This window comes from Crocuta crocuta, unplaced genomic scaffold (genome assembly GCF_008692635.1).
Source record: "Crocuta crocuta isolate KB4526 unplaced genomic scaffold, BGI_CrCroc_1.0 scaffold153, whole genome shotgun sequence".
NCBI lineage: Eukaryota > Metazoa > Chordata > Mammalia > Carnivora > Hyaenidae > Crocuta > Crocuta crocuta.
This window is the reverse complement of record NW_027529525.1, coordinates 1,196,960-1,209,008: the sequence shown is the minus strand read 5'-3', so window position 1 is coordinate 1,209,008 and position 12,049 is coordinate 1,196,960. Positions and strand designations below refer to the sequence as shown.

The 12,049-nt window shown below is 35.9% G+C and overlaps 1 protein-coding gene across 1 annotated transcript in view; it reads right to left on the bottom strand.

The window, feature by feature from the left end:
• The window catches only part of DPP4 (dipeptidyl peptidase 4), a 76,643-nt gene that overhangs the window by 11,138 nt on the left and 53,456 nt on the right, over positions 1–12,049 (bottom strand). The window contains exons 17-22 of the mRNA XM_077761033.1: positions 11,847–11,945; positions 9,319–9,388; positions 6,786–6,980; positions 4,000–4,054; positions 3,319–3,418; positions 826–890 (exon numbers count right to left, since the gene is read on the bottom strand). Of these exons, the coding sequence (XP_077617159.1) occupies positions 826–890; positions 3,319–3,418; positions 4,000–4,054; positions 6,786–6,980; positions 9,319–9,388; positions 11,847–11,945 (584 nt within the window). The remainder of the gene's footprint in view (positions 1–825; positions 891–3,318; positions 3,419–3,999; positions 4,055–6,785; positions 6,981–9,318; positions 9,389–11,846; positions 11,946–12,049) is intronic.

Genomic DNA, 12,049 nt, shown 5'->3' with positions numbered 1-12,049 from the left:
GAATTCCCTTCAGAGAAGGTAAACATGAGATGATTTACTTTGTCATCCACAGGTTTTGGTGTTTTCAACAAACATGACAGACTCAGGAAAGTTTTGGAAGAGCCCAAGTGCCACAGAGGTCCCTAGACTTAGGCTAGCACTTCCAGTGACATCAGAGCGGCACCAGAGACAGAGCTCTGGCCCAGCCATGGCATCCACACTAGCACACGCCACTGCCAATGATTGTTACTTCCAGGCCACATTCTCAAGGCTATAGCTTGTCTGCAAAGCAATCTGCCCACCTGTCTTCCATCAGCCAGCCATGTTGGATGCTATTCAGGAATGTGGGTTCAAGGGCTTTGCAGGACACTGCCCAACTGTACCTACTTGTCACCTGTTCCACTCAAATCTAGTTTGCATGAACTGTACATAGTTGGTATGAATAAGAAAATCATAGGCTTGTACATACATCTTAAGTATGATAATATCATAGACATTTTAATATATAGCTAGAGGTTTAGAGTCTTCTGGGCTCTAAAGGAATATGTTGAATTTGACATGTTTTCTAAATGAAATTTTTATAATTAAAGTAATTATCTGGTGTTGCTTTGTATTTCCAAATGAATGCATATTGTGACCTATATAGCATACGATAAAGACTGTAATTATGCAGAATATAGTAGGGGAAGCTATTGGAGTATCTCTAAACCACCTGTGTTATTTCTTTTTAACAAGAATTTTGTTGGAAATAAAAAAATATATATTTTCTAGAATAGATACACTTAAAAATGTTCTTAAACAACTTATAAATAGGTTATAAAATGGATCTGGCTTCTCATCTCTTACCCTGTAATAGTCGAGGTTGTCCTCTGGAGTTGGCAAACCCATGTAACGTTCTGTATACACTGAATCTGTGATGAAAAAATTTTTAAAGCACTTAATTCACACAATAAAACTTTTCTTCCTTTTATTGTTACTTTATGTGCTTTCACATGTCTTAACTTGTGCATAGGTCTATAGTGTCCCCCTTAAGAGTGTCTCCTTGAGATCATTTTTATTGGGCTTGTTAATGCAGCCAGACACACCTGCTCACACTCACGTTTTTCCATACTTAGCCACAACCAATGAGGGTAGAGGGAGATCAAATTAGGTGATCTAAAACCCAATCAATAATCCATCTGCAGAAAAACCAAAATGTGAAGTGCTAAAAGGTAAGGGCTCTTTACACTATCATCTGACCCTCTCAAAGAATCTAAGTTAGAAAGTCACTTATTGACTCAACTGTCTTAAGGTTTTGATCCTGACATAAGCATATACCTTAATTTCCTTTTGGAAGCCCTTTATAATGTTCAATTACTAGTTGTTTAATTAAATCAGATTTTAGGGGTTTTTTTGGCAGGTTAAAATTCGCTATAATGAAAACAAAGAATTTATTTGCTGTATACCCCTGTATTAGCTCAGTTACTCCATCACAATGCAAGTTAAACATTCATTTTCTTTCATTTTGTGGTGGGCCCTCATTTTGGTATTATAACCAAATTGTGTGACAAAGTTGTGTACTGTGAAATAGGTTACATTAATATTTGCTGAAATGATTTAAGCTCTTTTATCTATATGGCTGAGAACAGGATGCATAATTGGTTTTTTTGGATAATTAAACACATTTTTGCCTTTTAAAAATCAGATATATGAATATATGATACACACACACACACACACACACAACAACCACTGCCACCTTAGGTAACATTCTAACCTTTTTAAATGACTGGCATTGTAGATTTAAAAACTATGTTGATAATGAGTGTTAATTATTTCACATGTATTCTTTATATTTTCCTATGGAAAACAAAATATTGTCCTCCAAAATAAATGGCAATATTTTATATTTTGATTAAAAGGAATACAGACTACATGTAATTTTACATGTCTAGAGGACACTAATATAGAAAATATACTTTAAAGGATGTTTTAAAATATAAGATCTTCATAAAATGCTCATATATTTTAACATTTAAATATGAATAATTTAGGTTGTACATGTGATGGAAGAGAAAAAGTCTTTAAGGACAAAATAAATCTTCCCCAAACAGCAGAAGACTTCAATTCTTCTTGTTCTAGAACATAATAACCCTTGCTTATTATGGTAATCAGGTTTACATGTGTGAGACGATCTGAATTTTAATAATAGTATATTTTAAATGCATAGTACAGTTGTGAACTTTTATAAATCCATCTTTGAAATGCCATTTATGCGTTCCTTCTATATGATCTTTGAATAAAGTTGTTCAAATTAACACATACGTAAGAATTCTAGAAAGTTCTATGTCTGGAAAGTTGGGTTGGTCCATATAGGTTTAATGAAGCTCTCTTTTTATTAGACTTCTAAACTTATAAAGATTGCTATTTTATTTTATTGGCCACCAGAGGTCTCCAAAAACAAGCTATGCAACAGAACAATTAGTATCAAACAGGAAAGGATTCTATGAAAACAAATCCATTTGTGCATGGACTAAGTTGTAACTATGTTTTCCATTTTTTTTAACAGAAAGATAGAAACATTTTATTTATTTTATTATTATGTATTTATTTATTGTTTATTATCTGTACATTGGCTTCTCTTGATTTAGGCTTTAAAAAAGGGCTTTCCACAAGATTGGTACTGCACATACTGGGGCCAAAAATATTTAATAAGCATATTTGTTATCAATGAGTCTATCACATAAAGGATTTGAGATGGGGTCTGAAAAGGTGCAGGAAAATAATTTATCTTCTCACCACCTACCTAGTGTTCCAGTGCTCACTCCCTCCCCCTGAGGAATTATAGTCTTACATGTATATGATGCCTTATATAATTATTTTCTGAATGATGAAAAGGAGAGCCTAGAGTGGCTTTCATTAACTTAGAGACAAATCCCCTAGGAATTTCCTTGTCCCTGTTCTCCTTTTCCCACCTAACGAACCCTACTTATATTTGACCTTTACTGGAAGAAAAAGAAATACATGCTTCTTTTATTCTGCTATTATGTGAAGCCCCAACGCACAAAGCAGAATAAAGATAAAGGAAGGTTTATCTGCAGAAATGTAGCAATAGGGATGTTTTGAAATTTGGAAAAGAGTATTTATTGATAAGTAAATGTGTAGATATCAAATAATACCACCCAGCAGTTTGCAATAGCAGAATAAGTGAGATCATTTGATTTTAGATAACCATAAAGTATATCTACGATGAATCAGCTTATTTCCTGCAGACACACTGAAACTCAAAAAGGAATGGTTTTGTCATTGACATTTTAAGGTCATTGTTCTGTATCTTTGTACATGATAGTAATTACATACCATAATACTCCCACCGTGAGACAGGCGCCACAGCTATTCCACACTTGAACACACCACTGCCTGCTCCCAGGACCATTGAGGTTACGTACCCTCCATATGACTAAGGAATGGAAATGGTTATTTTTATGGAGGTAAAGGAATTCAGGACATATGGTAAGCAAGTCGCAGTTTCCATATTTCTCACATCTTTATATACTGTGCCTCTTTAGAGATAGCATGATAGAGAAGGGCTTAAATTGGCCTTAATTGGACAATATCTAAAGCCTACACTTTCAGAGCCCTCATCCCATTTCTTGATAGGTCTGAGGGGGAAAGGCATCAAAAGTTTGCTGGATACTAATTAAAGAAAACAAAATCAATAAACACTAGATCTTTACTAACTTTGACTCACGAGAAGAATCTCCCTCCTTCCCTGTCTCCTACTCTCCTTCCCCACCATTCTCCTTCTTTCTCCCTTTTCCTTACCTCCCTCATCTCCCTCCTTAATCAGAATAAACAAAGCTGTATACCTAACAGGGACTCACTGTCTGGAGATTGAAGACATTTTGTTTGGATCTTCTTAGATTAAAAGCTACGTGATTTCCATCTCTAAATATTTACATGCCAAAGATAATTTATCATGCTCTGGATTATATTCACTAACTATATGCATACAGATACATTAACCAAACAACTACTCACCCAGCCCCAAATTGCAATCCGTGTGTCGTCCACAAATCCCATTTTTGAAAATCGTCTAAAATACATGGAAGAAGTCCATGAATTAGCATTGCACTATTTATAGAAAACTAAAATAAGTGTACACATAGGAAACCCTGCTATTTGTTCTCTATTTCATCCTATTGGAATCCAAGATTAATTACTGCCAGCAATCAAATAAACACCTGAGAAGGATGTCTGTCATTTTAAACTCAAAGGCCAGATGAACACAGTTTACTTTTATTGGAGTCCATAAAAATTTTGTCTGTGTGTGTGTGTGTGTGTGTGTGTGTGTGTGTGTGTGTGATTCACAGAAAACAAATCCTGGCAGTTTTTTTCACAGCTTTATATAAAAATTTGCAGCCCAGATGCACTTTTCTTTACATAATTGAATTTAAATCTCTCCAGATGTTTTTGAGTTTAAGAGAGGCTGCCCCTGCCATGGAGAAATAGAGAGGCACGGAAAACATCTGGGTAGGGCTTAGAAATGTCTCTGGGCCCCCTACCTGAGAACTTAAACACTTATCTCTAAATAAATCCCTTCTTATGCTGGGTGTTGATTAGTTAGCTCAGCACCCATTAAACAGGAAGTGATTTTTCCTTGATGAAGAAGCCTTTTTGCCACTTGTGTTCAGGATTGGTATCAAGGTACAGAAATCAGAAAAATGTTTTATGCACCCTCTTCTTAATTTTAGCCTTACATCAAAGGGTAATTTGTTTCCTTTAAGAAGAAATCTAGCAATGGGACTCTTTAACTTTGTAGTATTGATGTGAGGTGGGGACCTTATATTGACTTGTATGTGAGTTGGAGAATTTTTGTGTTTTCAGTTATAGATATATGCCTTACGCTGCCCTGAGTTAAGCATTATTAGCAAAAATTAAAAGTAGTTTTCAATTATCTTCTCCCTTTACACTTTTAAAACTTAGACCACATAGATGTATGGAAATGTCTACCAAATCATGAGTGTACAGTTGATAAGCCTTTACGGGAATGAGTATATTCTTAAAACTATGATATAGTAAGTGCTCTACTATCCCCTGAAAGCCTCTGGGTCATTTCTCCCTTTGCAAAAGGAAAACATGAAATATTTTCCTTTTATAGGATTCCAATCCATGCCTGTTTTTGAACTTCATATAAAATGGGTCATGCAGGATATATACTCTTTTGCCTGGCTTCTTTCATTCAAAAGCCTGAGATTCATCTATGTATATTGTTCTTTGTAGTCACTGAAATAGTATTCTGTTATATAAATACACTACATCTCATTACATTTTTTTTAAGTTTATTTATTTTGAGACACAGAGAGAGAGAGAGCAAGTGGGGAAGGCACAAAGAGAAGGAGAGACAGAATCCGAAGCAGGCTGTGCTATCAACTCAGAGCCTGATGTGGGGCTCGAACTCACTGAACTGTGAGATCATGACCTAAGCTAAGATCAAGAGCCAGCTGCTTAACGGACAAAACTGCTTAACGGACAAATGAGGGGCCCAAGTACCCCTCATTGATTTTTTAAACTGGAGATGTATATTGGGGATAACCAATTCTATAATGTTAGATTTGAGAAACCCTGGAAACTCTGTCCTTTCTCAAAGAGGATCCATTTGGATAAACATTTAGTTTTAAAATATCACAGCCTTACTTCTGAACCAGTTCATCCTCTCTCTAAACTTCCCTTTCTCTCTTCTTTACTTTAAAGGAAAATAGCTAATCATTAACTTTACCACAAGAGACTTATGGATACTTAATAAATTCTCTTTGCTTCAATTGTTTCTTGTTTTTAAAGGCACTCACTTGTTTTCTTCCACCCACTTAATCATTCACAATTTGTCTGCATTTGCTAGTTTATGATTTCACAACATTATTTTAAATCAACTACTTATAATGTTTCCCAAGACATCCAATGCAGTTGGTTATAGAAACTCAAAGACTACATTTCACTTTTACCAGTTGAATGCAGCTGTATGGGAGTTGGAAACTGGCTTCAAATCCTGACTTCCTTGGCAAATTGCCTAGCCTAAGAGCCTGCAATTATTATTATTTTTTTTTTTTACCTGAAACGTGGAGTACAGACACCCACCTTGCAGGGCTGCGGTACAGTTCCCATGAAAATTCATGTAAAACATTGCCCACATTACATGTGCATTGCATGGTGACCATTATTCGTGATTAAAGTCTCTCTTAAACCAGGTCATGTCTATCTATGGCCCCATGACTGGAAAGCACAAGAATGAGTTCATACTTAATGAAGTCCTTATAATTGTGAGTGTAGATGACTGTACTCCACAGTTTTCTCCAAATGGCAAAGTAACCCTCATCTAGACTGTAAGAGCCACTCCTAGGACTTCATAGCTATCACATGTAGGTAACCTCTTAGACTCAAAAGGAACACTAACTCCTTCACTTGTACTTGACTACAAGGATGGTTCACTTGTTGAGTTAGGTGTTTACTCAGGGGTACATTTATCCCTCAGTTTGTCCATGTGTTAGAAGAGTCTAGTCAAGTCTCTGTTCCTAGAAGGTGGTAGCACATATACCAACTCCCTAGGGTCACATACATAGAGGAATTTAAGAGATTTGTCTTCCTTAACTTTTATATAAGTCTATAATGACATACATATTTATATAAATATGATACCTTCATGAAAAATGCACCCCAAAGATGAAAGGTTCATCCCAGAGCACTCCACATTCTTTATACTTTACAACTTTGAAATATAAATTGAGGGAGGAAAATCAAATGATCTTAGAATTCATCTCCTAGTCACTCACCTGGCTGCTTCAATTTGATCTTCAACTTCAAATGTTCCCAGTCTTCTGTTGACTGCGTGCATGATCTTATCTCCTTGGTAACCACTTCCTCTGCCATCAAAGCTAGCTACGATAATGTTTTCTGTGCTTGCAAGGTAAGTAGCCCAGTTGAGTCTGAAGACAGCGTCTGCTTTTTGACTACACGGGCCTGCATATCTGTGAAAAATCCCAAATTGTTAGCCTTTGTGGTTTTTCTGAATCAAATGAGGAGTGCTTGTATTTCTACTCCCTGTGGACAAGAAGTATGCATCTTTCCAGAGCATGAGACTGAAATTGTGCCAGCCACCAGGGTTTCCACAATGGTTCCTCTAAAACTTGGCAACATGACTATAACGGCTGTGTGTTTCCTTCAAAGATGCCCATCATTATCTTTGAAGACTACTATCAAACACAGACTTCATAGACTAACATTTTCTAAGTCGTATGTTTCTTGGAAATCAAAGAGGTAAAGACTTAATAGTTGGGATAGGGAAGTTGTGTTAGGAAAAATTAAAGAAGATGGCAATAAATGCAGCTTTGAATATATCTTTCCTCCCTGGCTTACAAGCACTCCTTGACTACAAGTGTATTTCTTGGGCTGGAACTTCCTTAAGGACCATTTTGACTGCTGATAATATGCAGTTTTCCCCCAACCCTAGATGGGGTTGCACACTAAGGCTGCAAATGTGCATGAGTCATTGTGGAATGAATGGATGCTATTCCTTAAAACTTCAAAGGAGAAAGAAGTAGACAGTATTGAAAAATGGGCATGTTGTTGTTCAGCATTCTACTTATTAATGAGTGTAACTCCCTGATATCAGCAATCTTTATAGACTGTAACCCACTCCCACACAGCTGGATGCACACTTTCCATCAAGCCCTCTCATTTCCATTTGTTAATCAAGACAAGCTCCCAATAGCTCCTTGCATCGCATTTAAATATGCTGTCTTTACATGATCTACAGGACTCCTGGACCCAGACCTTCTCCAATACCTCTTCCTCCAAGCCAATTTCTCCTACTGATTTGCTCACTGTCCCCTCCACTGCATGCCTTTGCTCATCTTCCATCAAAAGAACTTTGGTTTTTTAACAAACATTATATTACCTTAATTTTAAACTAAATATTGTAACATTCTAACTTTAAAGAGAAGAATGCTGTCATGCATTTCTTGGGCAAGTAAAATTTTTTAACAACATGTGAAATGATATGAGATTCAATGATAGCAGATTTGGTAGAGTAACAGCTTCCCTTAATATTAGTTATGTGTCAAGTCATCTAACCCCCTAAGATTAAACAACATTATTTAAAAAAAAAAAATAGAAAGCAAAGATTTAGACATCTAAGGATGGGAAGAGGAATATAACTGAAAAGAAACAGGCAGTAAATTTACCCTGTTGTGTGTTTTTTTTTTAATTTTCCTTATAAAGGGAAGATCTAACCATTTCTTACTAGGGAATCAGAGATACAAAAACATCACTCTTTTCTAAAAGATCTGTTTTCAGTATGGGGGCTAAAACCTAAAGCAAATTAGCGTCGCTATAGTCAAAGTAATAAGGCTTACTGAAAATCATACAGCATATCTTAAAGTTTAAAATACGTTTTCTCTTTCTTTGAGCTTTTATGTTTTGTTCACATGGAACTGTAACTACAGTGCAACAGCCTGTGTTGGATATTAACACCTCTCCTGTTTTTCTCCCTATATAATGGGTGCAATAGAAACTCCTCATATAGGCTTGCAAATCACCTGGTGTGTGGCAGGTCTCCAGCACATTTGTTGGTTTCTTTTTCTTTTGTTTTTAATAAAGGACAGGAAGAGTCACGTTGTGGCATCATAGGTGAGTTCAGGGCAATTTTAGAAGGATTACAGTAAAATATATTCTCAATAATTATTAAAACTACTTTACAAAGATGCCATATTTAGAGTGTGCATGAGTTTACATTTACTGTTCCAAGATTTGTGATTTCAGAACTTTCTCTAAGCCCTGAAGACGTCTGGGTTATAATGAACAATTTCCTATATCACATCATTTTACCAAAGATGGGAGTGGGAAATACCAGGCAGTAATATTTCAGGAACTAATGGAAAAGAAATCTGATGTCCTAGTGAATCAAAGGCCACCATTGGAGATGTTTGGGCAAATTCTGGGGTAAAGAAATTGTTAACACTACTAATACCTATCTCTTGCATGTTAAAATGTGTATGAGGTAAGGATAAAACTGGGACCTGAAAATTTTCCGGAATTCCCTTGTATTTCAGAGAAACAAATCAAAACAAAATTATGACAAAAGGATGTCTACTCTCTCCATTAGAAAGATGGTAGGCAACAAAGGTTTGTGTTTGTGAGTGCAAAGTGGTAGAAGGAAACAGTAAAACTGTTTCACAAGAATTCAGGAAGAGAGAAAGGATTTTTAAAACATTTTTAAACATTAATTTCCGGTAAGCTACCCTGGGTAAAAGAAAAAAAAAGTGCAATGGTTAATTTCCAAATTGTTCCTTCCTCTTGAATACTTACACATCTATTAGGAGAGGATATTTCTTGGATGTATCAAAATGAGGCGGCAAAATCATCTGATACCAAAATTCTAAACAAACAGAAAGATTAATTAGTAAAGCAAGAATGATTATTAGCACATGATCTAGGTCTCTTGTTTCTGTCAGTGATAAATCATAGCTAGGAGTCAACAATTTGTTAAATTAGAATTGAGAAAGAAAATGATTTGCTTAGATTCAGTATGTTTTTAAGAAATAAAAAATATTCTTTTTCAGGTTAGGATACTAGTGAAGATTAAAGTCATAAAGTCGTTTCTAATGTATCTATTAAATACATTGGTGCCTTGTAAAATAAAAGTACATCTTAGAATTGCTAATGTTTTGTTTTTATGATTCTGTTCTTTGGCATCTGATTACTTATCTAGTTTGTTTATGGCTTATGTTCTAAGTTTTCCTCCAAAATGTTTTCCTCTTCTTGAATTTCCTTGAAGATGTTTAGGATTTTTAGTTGGCCCCAACTCTATTTTAAAATTCTGATTTAATAACATTTTTGTAATTCTTATTGCCATCCCAGTCCGCAAAGCTGAGTTCCCATTTTCAGCTCTGTGTTTCACAGAATAAAATCAGGTTTACATGGAGCAGACTGTTGTGAACGTTCTGTATGGTCTGCAGATCTGTTTAATTCTCTGTGCTTGATTTAGCATCAGTTTAATAAAATTTGTCTCTAAATAATGAATTGGTTTCCTTTGCTCCCAAATTCAAGATGATGAGGTACACTAATAAATCTTAGAGAGAGAGAGAGAGAGACAGAGTTATGTTCCATATTTTAATCAAATTATTTCCAGCTTCAATAGATTTAACCTGAAGGGGAAAAAAAAATCCATATCTCTAGAGCTGCTGCTGCTTTTCCTTCCTTCCTTCCTTCCTTCTTTCTTTTCTTTCTTTCTTTCTTTCTTTCTTTCTTTCTTTCTTTCTTTCTTTCTCTCTCTCTCTCTCTTTCTTTTCTTTCTTTCTTTCTTTCTTTTCTTTCTTTCTTTCTCCCTCCCTCTCTCTCTCTCTCTCTCTCTCTCCCCTCCCTCCCTCCCTCCCTTCCTTCCTTCCTTCTCCTCTTTTTTTCCTTTTCTTTCTTCCTTCCTTCCTTGGTTACAGTTATTTCAGTTGATGTAAAAAGGAAGGTTTACGAGTAAAATATATAAATAGATTGCTCTTTAATTTGCCTTTTGTTGATTATTTTATGCCTTCTAAATTTAAGTCATTATTATTTTTTAATAGAATGTCAAGCTATGTGTTGACCATGTTGTTTTCAGTAAGTATGCCAAACTCATCATTTGATCTCTCCTTTGTTTGAATTGGTACTAGTTGATAAGAAGTGTTTTAGTTCCATCATTCTGAAGTTGTACTGTTTTCTTTGGGATGTGGGTTCTTTGTAATCCCCAGTCCCTCCTCCTTCTGCCCCTCCTTCTTGACCTCACCTCCTTCCCCCCGAGGCCCTCCTTTCCTGGAGTTTGAATGTACAACCACCTCCCAGGTGGACTCTCTGGCTCTAAGCTCCATCCTCATTCCCTATCAGGTTATCCATTCAGTCCTGTGGCTTCTCTGAGTCAAACACTTTTGGGGTCCCCCACTTTTGGCATATCTTAGTGTGCAGTGTCTTTTGCACCAACAGTCCAGGTGGCTCTCCAGAATTCTAAATCCTTGCCCATCATGCCCGATGGGCATGCCAGCAGCACTGGCATCACTTAGGAACGACTTACAAACTCTGAACTCTCTCCCCTTGCTGGATCACAGAACACTGCCTTAACACGATTCCGGGTGATTTGTATGCACATTTCATTTGAGTAGCCCCACTCTAAGGAGTTCTTCAGAAGCACCTCTGCTTTCCGGTGCTTTTCCTGCTATTTAAACTTGGATGAATCTTTTTTATCGAATCTTTTTGAATCTTTTCTATTATTAGCCTATATTTCTTTAAAAATGTAAAATCAGTCCTGGTGGATTTCCCCATTCCCCCATGAGCAATTAGCTCTTAATGGAAAAAATGAGCAAATAAAAATGANAGTGCTCAGGTTCCCAGCACAGGGACTAGGTTAACTGTGTGGCAGGGGGAAGGTTAGAAAAATCCAAGGTCTCTCTTCTGGGTCTCAAGTTTCAACATTTTACAGCCAACCCTAATGTTTTATACAATAATCTCAGACATTTTTTTTTATCTCTTTGGGTTAAAGGCAAAATATATTAGGATACCATTAAATCAAACATGCAATTAATACTTTATAGGACAGAGTTATTAACGGTATGAAACTGGAGTTTTTCCAGAGGTTTTCCTCTTAACGGAATAAATTTTACATAGAATGGTACTGTATTTTAAAACAAAACAAAGCAAAACAAAAAGTAAAACTAGCAGTTTTCATGACAGGCTATTTCATAGAAAAAATAAACTTAGGTTAGAGTTACATATAATATAAAATGTGTATTTTCAGATCAAGTTATCACATTTAAAGACATTTTTATTTGCGTTTCCATGAGCAGTTCTGTTCTTAAAGAAATTTAACTTACTTGTTTCATTCAAAATGATGAAATCCAGTTTTTTGGAGGGCATCTGGACATCCTGCAGCACTTTATTCAAAGCTGCATTGTCTTCCAGGACTCTTAGTACTAAACAAATATTCGAGACGGCAGTCATGTGAAGAATGTGAAGAATATGGATTATGCAAAGCAGTAATAAGCTGCAATTCACTCATGGGACTATTTATTCTTTT